At 41.5% G+C, this 19,503-nt stretch overlaps 1 protein-coding gene across 12 annotated transcripts in view; it reads right to left on the bottom strand.

Annotated features, from left to right (window-relative positions):
* Nucleotides 1-19,503, bottom strand: part of RCBTB1 (RCC1 and BTB domain containing protein 1) — an 82,740-nt gene that overhangs the window by 17,571 nt on the left and 45,666 nt on the right. For all 12 annotated transcript variants that reach the window (XR_013537650.1, XR_012084949.2, XR_013537651.1 and 9 more), the window contains 4 exons: nt 6,178-6,368; nt 4,889-5,015; nt 4,386-4,537; nt 3,099-3,229 (listed from right to left, as the gene is read on the bottom strand). Coding sequence is in view for 8 of the 12 variants with exons in the window: in XM_020796761.3 (XP_020652420.1) it covers nt 3,099-3,229; nt 4,386-4,537; nt 4,889-5,015; nt 6,178-6,368 (601 nt within the window). In the remaining 4 variants the exon portion in view is untranslated. The remainder of the gene's footprint in view (nt 1-3,098; nt 3,230-4,385; nt 4,538-4,888; nt 5,016-6,177; nt 6,369-19,503) is intronic.

Genomic DNA, 19,503 nt, shown 5'->3' with positions numbered 1-19,503 from the left:
CTCAATTGGTGTCACCCAGTGTGGAATTTTCCTCTACATTTGGTTCTTTACTTTATTCCATGTCCATAAAAGTGCTTTCCTCAGTGTGTGGTTGTTGAACTGCTTAAAATCCTCTGCTCTATTGTACCACAGGAATGTTTGCCAACCCCATTTCAGATCATGTCCTTCTAATTTTAATAGCCTTGTATTTCCCAATGTTATCTGTGATGAATTTGGTTATGAAAGCTAGAAAGTGATTTACTGATGGGATATGTGGTTATGAAGTTAGCCTAAAAGAATCATTTTGGTCTCTGTGTGTTTGAAAGTGGAAAATCCCAAAAGGCAGTTTTGCTTCACAGAAATTGGTCAGGCTGACCTGTTATCTCGTTACCTAGTAACGGTGGCCTGGTACAGAGAGAGCAAAGACATAACATTCTAGGAGCTTGTAATAATAACATCTGTAGTCTCATGAGAATATAGGGTGGGACAAGTTACTTTTTTCCTTACCCCTGATTGGTTGTTAGCTGTGAAGAAGAAGGCGGGAGTAAGTTGCAGAAGGAGAGAGAAAGTGAACATGAAGGACGGTTGAAAGACACAGAAGGGACTTATTTCTGTTTGATGAATTTTAGCAGAGGATTTTTCCTAATGGACTGATGGATTGTGGATTTTACAGAAGATTGGTATGTCTTTGATTGAATTATGGACAATGGGATTTACAGTATTATTTTAAGATGTAGATTTTTGCTTAAGTTAGAGGGGAAGCTTGCCTTTCCCAATTTCATTAGTTAGTAAGTTTGTTATGCTTGTTTCTTCTAGAGGAGTCCAGTTTCTTGTCTAACTGGATGAGATGGAAATGTACATAGATGCCTTGCTTTGCATAAACTTTATTCTTTCAGAACTTTATTTTTCTTAAATAGAACAAATGCTACAATTGGTTATTTGGTTTACCTAAATGGTTATTCTTTACAAGGCCACGGAAAAGTAACGCTACCTTGGGTCCAGAATATTCCTGAGTACTAGGAGAATTAGATTCCCTAGAACTCATGTGTATATCTTGGTTCTCAAAGAAATCGGGTCAGACTTGGTGCATGAGTGAAGGTGCAGCCCTAGGGTAAAATTGTTGGACCCAGTTTTGCCTGTTTCATTCACTCAGAATCCTCTCTGTCCCGTAGCAGAACAGTTTCTTAGGGAACTGGCTTTGCTCACATTATCCACTCTTTAATCCAAACCAATGCAGATGCTCTATAATACAACAGCTCATTTGGAAGTCCCATTCTTCCTCTTGATTTCAGGTCTTGCAGAAATTTAGCTCTAATTCTCGTTTCCCTTGCCAAATGAGATTAGAGATACATTTTCTAGGTCTTTAAATATTGTTTGTTTTAAAATAATCAGGATTGTTTGAAAAAGAAATAATTTTTGGCAAGATATTCATTTTATCTTGCCAAAGCGGGGCTTTCAGAGGTGCATTTTCACTGCTGAAAAAGACCCAGGAGGCTTCTGGAAAAGCCCCAGGAGGCTTTGCTGGGTTGGCCCCCAGAGCCCCCCTCATGCTGCTTTTGGAAGCCTCCTGGGGCTTTTTCAGTAGTGAAAATGCACCTCTGAAAGCCCCGCTTTGCCACGGGGAGGGTGCAAGGGGGGACGCTGGGGGTGGGTGGGCCTGCCCCTGCCACACCCCCACCCACCCCCACCCTGGCAAAGCACCGCTTTCAGAGGCTTCCCCAGTGCATTTCCACTGCCTGTTTACCTGCTGGGCAAGCCTGGGGAAGCTTCTAAGAGCAGCGCTGATCAGCTGTAAGGCAGATAGGGGGAGGGACTGGAGCGGAGAAGATGGCTCCCGGCTCTTTTCTGGGACAATCACTTCCCCCCCTCATCGCAAGCTGTGCAAAAATGGGCCATTTGCGATGATGGGGGGGGAGCCATCATCGCAAAGCGATTTTTCCCTATGGGGAACATCGCAATGCGATCGCAAAAGCGATTGCAAAATCTTCATCACTATGTGGATTCGTCATTAAACGGGGTGCCCGTTAAGCGAGGCACCATGTACGTTTAAATACTCAAAACAACTGCTGTCTGGAATTGATTAGACTGCACTGGAATTCGAAGTCGTATTTTTACATATCAAATAGTTATAATTTTCCTATAGCATCTGCTTTTTCACCAGTACTAACCATTGAAGGACAATGTTAGCAGTCTGGAATTCTTCTGTTTTTATTCAGTTCTGTGAGCAGATTCAGTCTCCCCACCTTTCCTTTCTGCAAAGTTTGCAGCCTTGTATATGAATGGTGGTGTTTTTGTCCACAGAATTATTGACACAGAACGTGGGTTCTTACATACTCGACCCACAAAATAACAAAAAGTCAGTGGGATGGTGGTAGATGCTTACGCGCAAATGCAAATTCAGAAATAATTACCATAATTTAAGGAGCTACGTAAGCAGCTTATAATTACCATAATTTAAGAGAGAATTCAGCATTGCAAGCATGAATGACCTGTTTTTAGGTGCACAGTTCTGGGACAAGGTGCTAACTTTTGATGGGGAAATTCAAGGCACCTGCTTAGGGTTATAACTTGAACTGCATTTGAGCTGGGTAGCCCTTGAGCAGTGGTTAACTGGGTAACCCAGGTCTTCTTGCACTGCAGTTCCCAGAAACCTTCACCTCCAGATGGACTGGACTGGGTTTCTGGAAATTGTAGTCCAAGAACCCCTGTTCACCCACAGCTGGGAACCATTGCCCCTCAGGATGTCATCACAGGAAGGTCTATCCCTCCAATAGCCCCTCAAGGACTATCCTGTGTAAGGCAGGACACAAGGTCATTTTAAACTACATTTTGACAAGTTTGTATAAAATAATTTACGAACATTTCAATCAATATTACAAGAGATTTGTTGATAGAGAACATAGAATGAGAGAGAGAGAGAGAGAGAGAGAGAGATTTCCCTTCCCCTTCTTCTGTTGTGATTCTGTGAAGAACCTGTGGCTCTTTGTTGAAGGCATAGATCAGTAATATCCCATTTCTCAAGTCTGTAAAACTACAGGATGCTTTTATGCTCAAAGGGAGAAAGAGTAATAGAAAAGGCTCCAACCACTCCCAGTTAACAAGATAAAGCTCTAGTTTACCTCTGCATCATAGCGCACTGCTGCAGAGAGCAATGAGAAGGCATTCTCCACCGTGATCCCTCTTTTGATAAGATGTTGACATAGTTTTTTCAATCTGTTTTCACAGTATGATGTAGCCAAATCCAGAAGCCCTGAAATCAAGATGCCATATTTTAAAAATCCTTTTCTCTGATCTTATTGAACCAAAGCAATACTCCTCTGTACATTGGTCATTTGACAGATGAGACTGAATTCTTACTTTTTGAAAACAGGTTTGGCCTCAACCATTGAAGCTACCAACATGAATTTGACTCAACTCTGGAAAGCAGTGGAAGAACAGAGGGCCTGATGTGCTTTGGTCCATGGGGTCACAAAAAGTCAGACACGACTTAACGACTAAACAACAAATGGTGTCAACCCCAGAACACAGTTAAGTAAGCAACCCCACCCCCATTTGAGAATACTTTTTCCACTAGCAAAAAAGCAGCTTATTCCTGTCTATGAGGTATTGGCACAGAAATTGATTAAAATTAATGGGACTTCAGTGCAAGTTTGTTTCCGCAAAGCAAATACTTCACTGAGTTGGATTTTAAATTTTAGCAGGCATTTTAAGCAATATGCCATATATCCCAGATCCCTGGGTAGGTAGGGCTCATCAGCCTTGGAAGGCAGCCCATCTAGGAGAAGGAAAACTCCGATTTCAAACCTCCACTGCTTTGTTTTCCACTGATGGAAAAGGCTTCAGGAGTAAACCTTGAGGTAAAATTCGGACCTGGAGTCCCAGAGGCAGTTTGTGCTGTTCTGGTAACGCCTGCGATGTTGCTGGAACCAGTTCTATTGGCTCTTGCGTTTCCATTTGACTATTTCAGTGATTTGGAGAGGGGGGTTTTCCTGCTTAGGTAACAGTCTATCCTCCATATTATTTTACCCAGGCTTCGTGCTCTGGAGAGGACACTCCAGCTTCGCGTATATCCCAGATCAGTTTACTTGAAGCAAGCTGCTCTACTTCCATTTACTAAAGTTAAGCTACCCCAGACCAGGATTGAAGACTGACAAGTCAAGACACCCAACGGCACCCACAGCTATTAATGTATTTGCATGATATTTTATTCTCAACCCTCCCATGTAAAAAGAATGCAAACATGAGGCATAGGGCATGGTGAAGGTGCACTCGGTGAAGTACAGGGTGCCATTGGGAACCTGCCTACTCCTGGATTTCTTTCCCCCTTTCCTTTCCTTCTTAAAAAAATCAATTTTCCAGGACGCCTTATCTGTCATTCCTCTTTCCATAATTTCAGCTAAGGTTACCTATAGCATCTTCAGGAGGAAGATCAACGTTGTCCGTGTACAGGTACTCAAGAAAAGCACGGTATACTGGATAGGAAAACTGGTCTATTTCTATCACCTCCTTCATGTCTTCATTCCAGTATGATTGGAACATTGTACGGAAGTGTTCACATCTGCAACAGAAACCATGAAGAACTTCAAGGCAACTTAACCTTTTCCATCCAGAATTTGCATAGAAAAACAAAAAGAATTTAACATTTGATCAAGTCATTTTATTCCTTTTCTCTGTGCTAAACCATATTTCGTATTTTTAAGAGAGGATTTGAACTTATATATCATGATTGTGGGCTGTATCAAAGAAGGTACTACATCAGCAGAAGGGACACCAACCCAAAGGACACCCCAGCAAACTCCTGGAACTCCCCAAAAAGCTGCCTATGGTGCAAATATGATTTCACCCTGAAATGTCAGATGACTAAATTCACTAGATTATATCTCACCCTCAGGTTATAAACAAACATTACCTGATTTTCAAGACAGCTTTATGTACATAAATGAATTTTCCATCTACTCTAAATTTTAGATCCGATGTTTCAGGACTGTCAAATTCTCTCTTCAGGGACTCTGTCACTGTTAAGAAGTCCTCATGCTCTGCAAAGAAAAATCCATAATCACATTAAAACCAACGGACAAGCTACACATGGAAAAACCTATACAGTGCAGACACAACTCTCTGTTTAACAGAACTAAAGTTCATGCCCCATAGAAGAACGGATTTACAATTCAAATATATTGACACATTTCATCTAGATTTCTGCACCAAGTGCTTCATGCAGGAATCCGCAAATATGGTTCCCATGCTTACCAAGAACTTCAATTCTGGCTACTGGGACTGGAATGTAATGTTTTGCAAGAGACCTAGTCATGCTTTGTTGGTTGGTTGGTTTATTACCAGCATATGCCCTTGTGAGCAGGTAAAACAGCATTCCAGGCCAGGTTTTGCCCATGTCTTGCATGAACAACACAAACAGCAGGGGACCCTAACACATGAGTTACAAGCAATTGCTATTTGTTCATATATAATGCCTTTCTCCTCACAGGAGACCCAGTTCAGCTGACAGGAGATAAAACAATTTTAAAACACTGTGTAAATATCACATTTATTTGTTTTAGATTTAATTTCTCTGCATTTTCCAGGGGAAAGAAACAAAGTAGAGAAGACAAAGCATCCAAATTCAAATCATACTAACAAAGGAGCAAATTCCATTGTTCCTGACTGCTTTTATCTGCTTTGGAGGAGGATAAGGGACAACAAGAGGAATAATACTTTTTTAATACACGAAACACTATAAAGTGCATTTTTGAAGTCTGCCATATTTTGCCAATCTTACAACATCCCAGTAAGACATGCCATCCTATGTGGGGGAGGGGATACCTACTGAATTTGCTCATTGTCATTCTTTCTAACGCAGAGACCAGTTTCATCAACATGGATTTCATGGATATGTAGTGTTCCCTACCCGTTGTAAGAAAAATGGGTAGAGAACACTAATTGAAAAAGGCCAACACAACAGACCCAGCTTCTGAAAATGGGAAAATTCACTCAGAACATATTTTGTTTTTTTACCCTTTGATGAACATCATGAAATACTCCTCACCATGATAATAATAGACTTTCTTGTATAACAAAGATAGGCTGAATTTGATTCTCCAAATGTTATTTTACCATTGTATGGCAGAGGAGAGATGCAGCCCAACAATGTGGGCAGGACCACAGACTGCCTGCCTTATTTTATCCTTGTCAAGTACTCACCTACTGAGAGAAGACGCCACATCACAGCTGGAGTAGAAAAGCAAGCAAACACATCATCGGTGCAAGAAAAGTGGGTAACATGGGGGTGCACCACTGACTGCCCCCGGCACTGACCCCACATATACACCAGGCCACTCTGTGTCTTGGCAGCAGAAGTGTGAGTGGAGTGGCAAGCGGCAATCTCTACAATTCTGCAAGAAAACCACAGACCCATCAACGGCCAGAATCAGGCTTGACAGTAAAAACAGACAGATAATCCCTCATTATACTGTTCGTACAGAACAAAAGATTAGAAATAGTGTCAGATCTTGAACTGGAGGATAAAGAGTTTATTTGCAACATGAGGTCATACCACAATATCTGTAATCTTATTTCTGGGAAAAGAGGAAAAATTTATTAATGTATCTATATTAGAAATACAGATCTCCTATTTTCAAAAAGTATACTGATCTTCCAAACCATTTTATGCTGTACTGGGTGAACAGCACAGGAAAACCATGAAGTGCCAAATTAAAAAAAACCCTCATTTCTTAGGGGGCAGCTCTCTCCAAGGGTACTGAGATATTATGTGCCAATAACTTTCTTGGTTTCCCCATTAAGGCAGTTTCTACAGCCTGCCTGCCCTTAACTAACCACCAAAAAAGCTGTCAAGAAGTTTAGAAGAAATGAGTGAGAGTTCAGATCAGAGATTAACCAAAGCATTAATGGAGAAAGAGTGGTTATCTACCTGTAACTATGGTTCTTCTAGTGGTCCTCTGTGAATCCACACAATTGGGTTTAACCTGCACTTGTGCTGGATCCTTGGAATATTCTAGAGCTTAAAGCAAAGAAATGCTAGTAGTAAGTTGCCCCTTAATACGCATGCTCCACCCTCCCAAAACCTCAGTTCCACTTGTCCATTGTCGTCAATGCTTTAGGGCGAAGACCATGAGTAATGGACAGTGGAGAGGCTGGGCAGGATGTGTGGATTCACAGAGGACCACTAGAAGAATCATAGTTACAGGTAGGCAACCACTCTTTCTTCTACATGGACTCTGTGAATCCACACAACTGGGTGACTAGCAAGCTGGAAGGTGGGCTATCACTCCAGTACCGATGTAAACACAGCTCTCCCAAAACTTGCTTCTTTTTTGGCCCCAAGGTCCAGATGATAATGAGTCACAAAGGTGGACAGGGTGGACCATGGGGCTGCTCTACAGATGTCTGAAATGTCAACACCACGCAGCAGGGCCGTTGAAGTTGCCACAGATCTTGTAGAATGTGCTTTAAGAACCTGTGTGTGGGGGGGTTACTCAACAATTCATAAGCCAAAGTAATTGTAGATACAATGCATTGAGAAATTGTCTATGAAGCAGCAGGAGAGCCTCGTGGCGCAGTGGTTAAATCGCTGTACTGCAGCTAAAACTGTGCTCACGACCTGGGGTTCAAATCCCAGGTAGCCAGCTCAAGGTTGACTCAGCCTTCTATCTTTCCGAGGGGGGCAATGTGTAGCCTGCATAATTAAACTGTAAACCGCCCAGAGAGTGCTTGACGCGCTATGGGGCGGTATATAAGCAGCACGCTTTTATATAAGCAGCATGCTTTATGAGGACCATGGAAGCAAACAAATAAACGAGGAGAGGTGCGAAAGTCCTTTGTTCTGGACGTACAGAAAGCCAAAGCATGGCAAACATCTAAAGAGTTGTTGTGCTCAACGTCTGAAGAAGGATTAGGAAACAATGTAGGAAGAACTAATGGTTGATGTATTCGCGAAGGCTTTCACGGCCGGGATCTAATGGTTGTTGTGGGTTTTTCGGGCTTCTTGGCCGTGTTCTGAAAGTGGTTCTTCCTAACGTTTCGCCAGTCTCTGTGGCTGGCATCTTCAGAGGACAGCAAACTGTCCTCTGAAGATGCCAGCCTCTGAAGATGCCAGTTTGCTGTCCTCTGAAGATGCCAGCCACAGAGACTGGCAAAACGTTAGGAAGAACCACTTTCAGAACACGGCCAAGAAGCCCGAAAAACCCACAACAACCAACTAATGGTTGATTGACATGAAAACTAGAAACAACTCTGGGAAGAAAGGAGACATCTGGGTACATAATCACATTATCCAGGAAGGCAAGGTGCATCAGCCCAAAGCACTGTGAGCTCACTTGCCCTTCTAGCGGAGGTTATTGCAACAAAAAACAATGGAAAAAACAATGTCTTGAAGGCTAAGAATCAAAAGTCAGAAGAAGCCATCAGCTCAAATGGTGGACGTGTAAGAGCTTGTAAAACTACATGCAAAGACCACTGAGGAAGAGGAGGGCGGGTAGGTGGATGTATATGCTGTAAACCTTTCAAGAACACCTTCAGAGTAGGGTGTGAGAATAAACGGAAGGCCTCCGATCCCAGTGGCTGGTATGAAATGATGGCAGAAATGTAGACTTTAAGGATAGAAAAAGCCAAACCTTGGTTAAACAGGTAACGTAAATATGCGAGAAGAGTATCAATAGATACAGGCACAGGACATAAGTTTTTTGATTCTGTAAACTTTAGGGAACTATTCCATTTTTATGCATATAAAAGCTTCGTAGATGGTTTTCTAGCTTTCTCCAAACATATGTAACCCTTCTATGCCTGCCATAGTCTTCAATTTCATAATATGGGTCAACATTGGAGTCCTCTCGATATCAATGATGCTTAGATCTTCGTCTGAACTCAACGTAAAATGGTTTGTCATAATCAGAAGCGGCCCGATGTCAAAAGCATCTAGGTAGCAGCACAAACTCTTGACATGATGATCGACATCGTAGAGGAGAAATGTGCTTTCTCTTTACGGTCTTCTTCCTAGGTGATGCCTGGTGCCAGGATTCCTCTGAATTCGACTGCCTTATAACAATTGCTCGCCCGGTAGATACAGGGCTAGAATGGGCAGTAACATGGCTAGAGATAACATCAACCTGCATATGATCTGGGGTCTGGGGAAGGTTTAGTATTGAAGCCAAAGCCTGTGTTTCTCAATGTTGAGCAGAAGTGTCCCCTTTAGAAATATAGTCATCAGGCATGTATTCCAATATCGGGGAAGGCACTGACTCTGAGTTTGGTGGTATCTCATGAGGTTTGTCCTTGAAGGGCTTGCCCTTCTTGCCTTTATTGGACTTCTCCAAAACCTTCTTTTTCAGGCTTTCTGTCGATGCATGCTTCAACGTCGAATCAGAGGGAAGAGACGAAGACTTCTTTGTAGGTTTTTAAGAGGACTTCGAAGGAGATTTAGGCAAAAAATTAGATGGTAATGATGGTGTCATGGATTCAGTATGGGTGGAAGGTGTCTGAGACGGAATCTGGTCCATGGTGTGCTTAGGAGGGAAAAGGGATTTACTCCAAAGAAGCCTAGAGCCTCTGTTCACAGGATTTCAATGCTGGCTTTGAGAGTTTTTTGCACTGTAGGCAGGCATGGGGTTGATGTTCCTCCCCCAAACAATACAGACAGTGGCCGTGACCGTCTGTAAAGGGAATTTTAGCTCTACAAGAAACACACCACTTAAAAAGACCTAAGGAGACCGTAAACCGGGAAGCCCCAAGGTAAGATAAGACAAGTTATTCACGGTATGGCGATCAAAATTCGTGGATGGTGCAAACAAGTTAAAATCGCTAATCAAAGGGTGGACGTATCCAATCCAAGTCAAACAATCCAAGAGGATAGTCCATGTACAAAAAGGCGGGAAATGTAGCCAAAAAACCAGTCTGAGTCAATCCAAGAGAATTATATAATAAGTAGTCTGTGAAGAAAAGGCGGGAAACTTGAAACAATCCGAGTCAAACCAGAGAGCAACGTACAACAGTCCAACGACAAAACCGAAGTAAAGAAATCCATAACAAAGTCGTAGCCAAAAATCGAAATCCGAATAGAGAAAATAGCTCAAGCAAGGAGGTTCCAAACGTGACGGCAGCTAAAAGGAACTGAGGCTTTGGGTGGGCAGAGCATGCGTATTAAGGGGCAACGTATTACTAACATTTCTTTGCTTTAAGCTCTAGAATATTCTGAGAATCCAGCGCAAGCGCAGTTTAAACCCAGTTGTGTGGATTCACAGAGGCCACGTAGAGGAACTTTGTAATTCACCTCTCACAACCAGGAACCTCCAGTAAGATCTATTTACAGTAACTGTAACAAAGCCACTGGTGGTAGGACCTGCTGCCATATGGATAATTCACATGAATCTTAGTAGTGAATGGTAACTGTTTTTCCCTTGCCTCTTTTGGAGCATAATGACACTCGGCATTCTTTTAGCAAGGTGTCAGTTGGCCCTACATTGTTTGACAGACCCAAGTTTGCATTCCAACATGAGTAATACAAAGACTTCAGTTTTGGAACTAGAGTCATCAAGGAAAAATAAATTGTTTCTCTAAACAATTACTCCCAAACAGCAAAACAGTATCCTTAATGGGGACATTCCTTCCACACCAGTTCAACTGAACCATACCTCTAATGTCCTGAGGGGGTACTCCTCTGGGCAAGAACCACAACCAAAACCCACAACCACCATTAGATCCCGGCCATGAAAGCCTTCATGCATAAATCTTTATTTTCTTAATAAAAATATTTTTAAAAACAATTGGAAGATTTCATCTCTTGGAACAGAAAGGGAGAAACAGTCACTGGCTGGTTACCATTGAGGAGTCATATCTAGTCCTACCTGGCAAGGTTGTTGTGAGGTTTTAGGAATCACAAAACCTATGCTTAAGTACTTTGAAAGTAAAGTAAACTTGTTATTTGTTGGTCAGGCTTGCCCGTGCTATGCAGTGCTGGAGTTTGAGGACTAGCTTCAGTAAAAAAGTGATAGATTTGTGATCACAGTGGCTCCCTGCCCACACTTTAGAGATTCCTTACAGAACTCAATTGTGACACCAACTACAGACACCTGTTCAGGATTTCCATGGGAAATGTGGAAATGGGTGCTTCTCAAACCGGGATGAAGTAACAAGTGGATTAGTGCAGGGCTCAGTCTTGGGTCCAGTGCTATTCAATGTTTTTATTTATGACCTGGATCAGGGAATACAGGGAATGCAATCAAATATGCAGGTGACACAAAACTGGGTGGAATAGCCAACATCCTGGAAGACAGGAACAAAATTCGAAAAGATCTCGATAGGTTTGAGCACTGAGCTGAAAACAACAGAATTAAATTTAAACAGGGATAAGAGCAAAGTGATTCACCTAAGAAGAAAAATCAAATGCATAGTTACAAGATGGGGGATACCTGGTTCAGCAATACTACGAGTGAGAAGGATCTTGGAATTCTTGTAGATCAAAAGCTGAATATGAGCCAACAGTGTGATGTGGCTGCAAAAAGGCCAATGCTATTTTAGACCAAATAGGTGCCACAGACCAATGGATCCTCATATCTGGTTAACAGTCAAATCTTTTCTCTTTTACTCATAGATAAAATGAGCTTATTACTTGAAATTTGGGGCACAACTGTAAAAGTTCCTATATATTAAAAAGGTGATAAAACTGCAGATTATCACCCAGTCAGCTTGCTGTGTGTCTGTAACACATTAACTGACTGGATTTAAGATAGATACAGTGGTGAAACCAGCAGGATTTAGCCAGGTGTGATTTACTCTAGATAACTGATTTATCACTTTATTGATAAATACAGTGGTGCACCGTTTAATGACGAATCCGCATAGCGATCTATTTTTTGCGATCGCTAATGCGATCACATTGTGATGTTTTTAGAACAGCTGATCGGCAGTTCCAAAATGGCCACTGGGTGCCCAAAATGGCTGCCCAAGCATTTTCGCGCGGTTTCCTCGCTTACCGAGGCGGCGAAAATGGCGGCGTTATGGAGGAACTTCGATGAACGGTGAGTTTGGGCCCCATAGGAATGCATTAAACGAAGTTTAATGCGTTCCTATGGGGTTTTTAGTTCCGTTTAGCGATGTTTCCGGATCGTCATTGTTTAGTCGTTTAGTCGTGTCCGACTCTTCGTGACCCCATGGACCAGAGCACGCCAGGCCCTCCTATCTTCTACTGCCTCGCGGAGTTGTGTCAAATTCATGTCGGTTGCTTCGCACACACTGTCCAGCCATCTCACCCTCGGTCGTCCCCTTCTCCTCTTGCCATCACACTTTCCCAACATCTGGGTCTTTTCCAGGGAGTCTTTTCTTCTCATTAGATGGCCAAAGTACTGGAGCCTCAGCTTCAGGATCTGTCCTTCCAGTGAGCACTCAGGGTTGATTTCGTTTAGAATTGATAGGTTTGTTCTCCTTGCAGTCCAGGGGACTCTCAAGAGTCTCCTCCAGCACCACAATTCAAAGGCATCAATTCTTCGGCGGTCTGCTTTCTTTATGGTCCAGCTCTCACTTCCATACATCACGACAGGAAAAACCATAGCTTTGACTATTCGGACTTTTGTTGGCAAGGTGATGTCTCTGCTTTTTAAGATGCTGTCAAGATTTGTCATCGCTTTCCTCCCAAGAAGCAGGCGTCTTTTAATTTCATGGCTGCTGTCTCCATCTGCAGTGATCATGGAGCCCAGGAAAATAAAATCTGTCACTGCCTCCATATCTTCCCCTTCTATTTGCCAGGAGGTGACGGGACCAGTGGCCATGATCTTAGTTTTTTTGATGTTGAGTTTCAGACCGTTTTTTGCACTCTCCTCTTTCACCCTCATTACAAGGTTCTTTAATTCCTCCTCACTTTTTGCCATCAGAGTGGTGTCATCTGCATATCGGAGGTTGTTGATATTTCTTCCGGCAATCTTAATTCCGGCTTGGGATTCCTCTAGTCCAGCCTTCCGCATGATGTATTCTGCATATAAGTTGAATAAGCTGGGGGACAATATACAGCCTTGTCGTACTCCTTTCCCAATTTTGAACCAATCAGTTGTTCCATATCCAGTTCTAACTGTTGCTTCCTGTCCCACATATAGGTTTCTCAGTAGATAGATAAGGTGGTCAGGCACTCCCATTTCTTTAAGAACTTGCCATAGTTTGTTGTGGTCCACACAGTCAAAGGCTTTTGCATAGTCAATGAAGCAGAAGTAGATATTTTTCTGGAACTCTCTGGCTTTCTCCATAATCCAGCGCAAGTTAGCAATTTGGTCTCGAGTGCCTCTGCCTCTTCGGAATCCAGCTTGTACTTCTGGGAGTTCTTGGTCCACATACTGCTGAAGCCTACCTTGGAGGATTTTGAGCATAACCTTGCTAGCATGTGAAATGAGTGCAATTGTGCAGTAGTTGGAGCATTCTTTGGCACTGCCCTTCTTTGGGATTGGGATGTAGACTGATCTTTTCCAATCCTCTGGCCACTGTTGGGTTTTCCAAACTTGCTGGCATATTGAATGTAGCACCTTAACAGCATCATCTTTCAAGATTTTAAACAGTTCAACTGGAATGCCATCACCTCCACTGGCCTTGTTGTTAGCCAGGCTTTCTAAGGCCCACTTGACTTCACTCTCAAGGATGTCTGGCTCAAGGTCAGCAACTATATTGTCTGGGTTGTCCGGGATATCCACATCTTTCTGATATAATTCCTCTGTGTATTCGTGCCACCTCTTCTTGATGTCTTCTGCTTCTGTTAGGTCCCTCCCATTTTTGTCCTTTATCATGTCCATCTTTGCGCAAAATGTTCCTCTAATATCTCCAATTTTCCTGAACAGATCTCTGGTTTTTCCTTTTCTGTTATTTTCCTCTATTTCTTTGCATTGTTCATTTAAGAAGGCCCTCTTGTCTCTCCTTGCTATTCTTTGGAAGTCTGCATTCAATTTTCTGTAACTTTCCCTATCTCCCTTGCATTTTGCTTCCCTTCTCCTCTCTGCTGTTTCTAAGGCCTCGTTGGACAGCCTTTTTGCTTTCTTGCATTTCCTTTTCTTTGGGATGGTTTTTGTTACTGCCTCCTGGACAATGTTACGAGCCTCTATCCAAAGTTCTTCAGGCACTCTGTCCACCAGATCTAGTTCCTTAAATCTGTTCTTTACTTCCACTGTGTACTCATAGGGGATTTGGTTTAGATTATACCTGAGTGGCCCAGTGGTTTTTCCTACTCTCTTCAGTCTAAGCTTGAATTTTGCTATGAGAAGCTGATGATCAGAGCCGCAGTCAGCTCCAGGTCTTGTTTTTGCTGACTGTATAGAGCTTCTCCATCTTTGGCTGCAGAGAATATAATCAATCTGATTTCGATATTGCCCATCTGGTGATTTCCATGTGTAGAGTCGCCTCTTGTGTTGTTGGAAAAGAGTGTTTGTGATGACCAGCTTATTCTCTTGACAAAACTCTATTAGCCTTTGTCCTGCTTCGTTCTGAACTCCAAGGCCAAACTTCCCTGTTGTTCCTTTTATCTCTTGGCTCCCTACTTTAGCATTCCAGTCCCCTAGAATGAGAAGAACATCTTTCTTTGGTGTCAGTTCTAGAAGGTGTTGTAAATCTTCATAAAATTGTTCAATTTCAGTCTCCTCAGCAGTGGTGGTTGGTGCATAAACTTGGATTATTGTGATGTTGAAAGGTCTGCCTTGGATTCGTATTGACATCATTCTGTCATTTTTGAGATTGTATCCCATTACAGCTTTTCCCACTCTTTTGTTGACTATGAGGGCCACTCCATTCCTTCTACGGGATTCTTGCCCACAATAGTAGATATGATAATCATCTGAGCTGAATTGGCCCATTCCTGTCCATTTTAGTTCACTGATGCCCAGGATGTCGATGTTTATTCTTGCCATCTCCTGTTTGACCACCTCCAGCTTCCCAAGGTTCATAGATCTTACATTCCAGGTTCCTATGCAGTATTTTTCTTTGCAGCATTGGATTTTCCTTTCACTTCCAGGTGCGTCCACAGCTGAGCGTCCTTTCGGCTTTGGCCCAACCACTTCATTAGCTCTGGAGCTACTTGTACTTGTCCTCCGCTCTTCCTCAGTAGCATGTTGGACGCCTTCCGACCTGAGGGTCCCATCTTCCAGCGTCATATCTTTTAGCCTTTTGTTTCTGATCATGGGGCATTCTTGGCAAAGATACTGGAGTGGCATTGCCAGTTCCTACTCCAGGTGGATTGCGTTTAGTCGGAACTCTCCACTATGTCCTGTCTGTCTTGGGTGTCCCTGCACGGCATAGCCCATAGCTTTTCTGAGTTACTCAAGCCCCTTCGCCACGACAAGGCAGCAATCCATGAAGGGGGATGTTTCCGGATAGCGATGATTAATCCGGAACAGATTAACGTCGCTATGCGGGGCACCACTGTATTAAAAAAAGGCAATAGGTACTTCATATGCAACATTTATTGACCTGAAGGCAGAATTTGATTCCATACCTTATGCAAGACTCTGGGAAAAAATATCTTCAGCAACTATGAATAAAAGGCTTACTTTTAAAATTAAATGTCTTAATACATTGGATGAGATATGGTATACTACTGCTGAGCATCTTACAGATCCTATGTCATCTACAAAAGGGGTTAAGCAAGGCTGTGCCTTAGCTCCAGTCTTGTCTAATTTAAACATGAAAGACCATGTTGAGTATTTGACATCTCCAGTCTTTACCCCCAAATTCAGCTCTATTATATGCAGATGATATAGTACTGTTATGTAAGAGACCTAGTACGGAAATATTTTAATGAAATTCCTCTACTTATGGGGAAAACAGGTACATGTATTCTGGAAAACAATGCAACAAAGAAATGCAAAGCCTGGTGGCCCCAAATAAACAATGTGCAAGTCCTTGGATGACAGGAACATGTTTGAAGAGGCAGGTACTTCAGGTTGGTAAACTATTTTAATTTCAGCACCACCACCACCACCACCACCACCACCACCATTATTTTTTATTATTATTATTATTATTATTATTATTATTATTATTATTATTATTATTATTATTATTATTATTATTATTATTATTATTATTATTATTATTATTACAAAACTAATATATCAATACAAAACAATACAAAATATTGACTAACAATCTAAAACCCAGTGCACCCCCCATACCTACGGGACCCTTTGGAGTAATTCTTTTATTATGAACCTCCTTTCCAAAATTGTATTGATTGTTGCTTAGAGGCTTTCCCCTTTCCTTTCACTAATACAAATTCAATAAATCTACCCCAAATCGCATAAAATATTCAAACTTATTTCCCCTCTTTTCATCTTTAGTTCAGTAATCAAATTGTCATTTAACACAATGTCCCATACTTCGTTATACCAATCTTCTAATTTGATACCATGTTTGTCTTTCCAGTATCTAGCTATTAATAATCTAGCACTTGTTATAAAATTAGAAATCAATTCCTTTGAGTAATAATCAAGTTCTATCTTATCAAAAATTGACAGCAAAGCAATTTTTGAGTTCAATTCAATATCTTTCCCAATATATCCCATATTTAATTAAAAATCAATTTGCAAAATTTCTGAATCAATTTACACTCCCACAACATATGATAATACGTGCCAATTTCTCCACCACATTTCCAACAGGCACATTTTCACATTTCAGAATAGTCTGAATTTATTATGTTCAATTTCACCAGAGTCATATACCACCTTAAACAAATTTTTTAAAATTTTTCCTTTATTCTTACTGACATTAATCTTAGAACTCTCATCTTCCAAATTTTTATCCAATCCTCTGTTCTAATTTCTATCTTTAAATCATACTACCAAATTGATTTTAATCCTTCTATTTCAATGTCATTTTCCTCCTGATCCAAAATTAGGATACAATGGAACCTCTACTTACGAACGTCCCTACCTAGGAACATTTCAACTTACAAACAGCTCCATTCACAAAATTTTGCTTCTACTTGCAAACGGAGCTTCAACATATGAACAGAAAAAGGCAAGGGAAAAAGGGCAGGGAATTTAAATTGGCCATTGGTGGCGAAGAGGCTGCTTCTTTGTAGCTCTTTCGCCCCAACGGTTAGGAAAAGGGAGGCTCAGCCTCCCGGGCTTCCAGCACCACTGCAATCACTGCCTTCGGAGGCCTCCCAGGGCTTCCCCACCACCATCAGAGACTTCCCGGGGGTCCCCCACCGCCACAATCGGTGCCTTCAGAGGCCTCCCAGGGCTTCCCTGCCACCATCGGAGACCTCCCAGGGGTCCCCCGCTGCTGCGATTGGTGCTTTTGGAGGCCTCCCAGGGCTTCTCCACCCCGACACAGGCTTTCCCGGGGTAGACCAGGTCTACCAGGGCTTCCCCTGGCAGGCCCAGTCTACCAGGGCTTCCCCTGGTAGGCCAGGTCTACCACAGGAAAGCTTGTGTCAATGGCGTTGAAACCCACCATGGTGGGGAAGCCCTGAGAGGCCTCTGAAGGCGGCAAGGGATCCCCGGGGAGGTCTCCGATGGCGGCGGGGAAGCCCTGGGAGGCCTCCAAAGGCAGTGATTGTGGCAGTGCTTTTTCCTTTATAAAAAAATTATTCTGGGTAGGTTCTGGAGGGTAGGTTTGGGCTGAGGGGGTTATGTTTCTGTGTTGTTTTGTTTTTTGGTGATTTTTTTTGCAGTCCCAGCGTGGGCCTTGCTCCAATGTTTATTTTTGGATTTCTTTATTTTTTGTTTTTGTTTTGGTTTTGCAGTTTCAGCATGGGACTTGCTGTTTCTTTTCTTTTTCTTTTTTGGTATTTTTTTCTTCAGCCAGAACAGATTAATCGGTTTTCAATGCACCCCTATGGGAAATTTTGCTTCTACTTATGAATGTTCCAACTAACAAACGTTTCCTAGGACGGATTAAGTTCGTAAGCAGAGGTTCCACTGTATAAATTTTACTTATTACTCCCTTCTTCAAAGCATCCCTCTGCATGTCTTCATGTGATGATAGAAATTGTTCATCTTTACTGTGTTTCCCCGAAAAAGACAGGGTTTTACATTAATTTTTGCTCCAAAAAACAAATTAGACCTTATTTTCAGGGGATTTTTCTTAATGTACAACAATCTGCACTTATTCAAATACAGTCATGTCATCTTCTTCTGGTTGCTGCACAAGGGTGCAGGGCGGGGTTTCACTTAACTGGGGCTTATTTTTGGGGTAGGGCTTATATTACAAGCATCCTGAAAAATCATACTTGCATTTATTTTCAGGTTAGGTCTTATTTTTGGGGGAACAGAGTAGTATATTCTCTACATTTACCATTAATCCTCAACCATTCATTAGTCCATCTGTCTAATTGGATATTGTAATTTTGTAGGCCTGAACCTGGATTAAATGTGACATTAATGAACTGCCATAATGAACAGATGTGTGACTGCTGAATCACTGTGACAGAGAAGAGGACGATGCAATGTCTGGAGAAGAGGTGACACCCAGGTGGAGAAGATGATGTAATGTGTCCTGTGATTGGACAGAAAAAGCTCTGTAAATGTATATAAGAGAACAGTGTAGACATTAATGTAATCTTCTCCTTCCATCACTTGCTGCTACTCTCTATGCCAGTTTGTTTGATGATTGCCTGCTACGCCGAAGTGCTGCCAGTTTGTATATTTGTATAGTTTGTATAATACATGTGTCTTGCTATAGAAGAAGAGCGTGTCTGTGTCTTCAATCAATTAACTCTGCATATTTTCGCGGCGCTAAGCTGACATAATTGTACTATGATAATTTATTAGTTTTAAGTTTAGCTATAATCCGATCCTTCAAACTCATTTTAACCATCCAACCATTCAATCTGGCAATTTAAACAAATCAACAAAACTCTTCAAGTTTCCTGGGAAATTTTCTATTGCAGTCACTAATTTTAGTGGTGAAGTAAAAGGACAAAACTTATTTTTATATCTGTTCCACACATTTTACATGTTTCTTCACCTGATTTATTATATTTCTTTTTACTGCATCAAACAAGTATTGTTCAATATTTCCATGTATTTCTGAAGATTCCATATCCCACCAAATTAATCTTCCTTCATTATATATAATATCTCCAATAAATCTTAGTTGATTCACTACACAATAATTCTTTATATTGGGAATACCTAAACCTCCACTTTTTAAGTCTTATACCAACATCATTTATTTATTCTTGATTTTATAGCTTTATTACAAAATCCATCAATCTGTCAATACTTAAAATCATCTTCTTTCAATACCGTATATCTTTTCTTTTTGTAGACAAATTAAAATAAATTTGAACATGCTTTCTAAAATATAACTCTCCGTAGATTTATCTACATTTTTCTGAGAATGCATGTATATTTGACTGATGATGTACTTACCTTTCCGATTTTTAGCATGCAAGTAATATACAGTATTGTTAAAATGTTTTATGTACTACCTCCAAAGGCATATGGCTAATCTAAATAAAGAATCTCTCTTTTCTGTATTCATTGTTGTACTGTTTTTGTTTTATAAGTTTAGCAGTTGTAAAGAAAAATCAGTGAGTTG

This window comes from Pogona vitticeps, chromosome 1, assembly GCF_051106095.1.
Source record: "Pogona vitticeps strain Pit_001003342236 chromosome 1, PviZW2.1, whole genome shotgun sequence".
Taxonomy (NCBI): Eukaryota; Metazoa; Chordata; class Lepidosauria; order Squamata; family Agamidae; genus Pogona; species Pogona vitticeps.
This window is presented reverse-complemented; position numbering and strand designations above follow the sequence as displayed.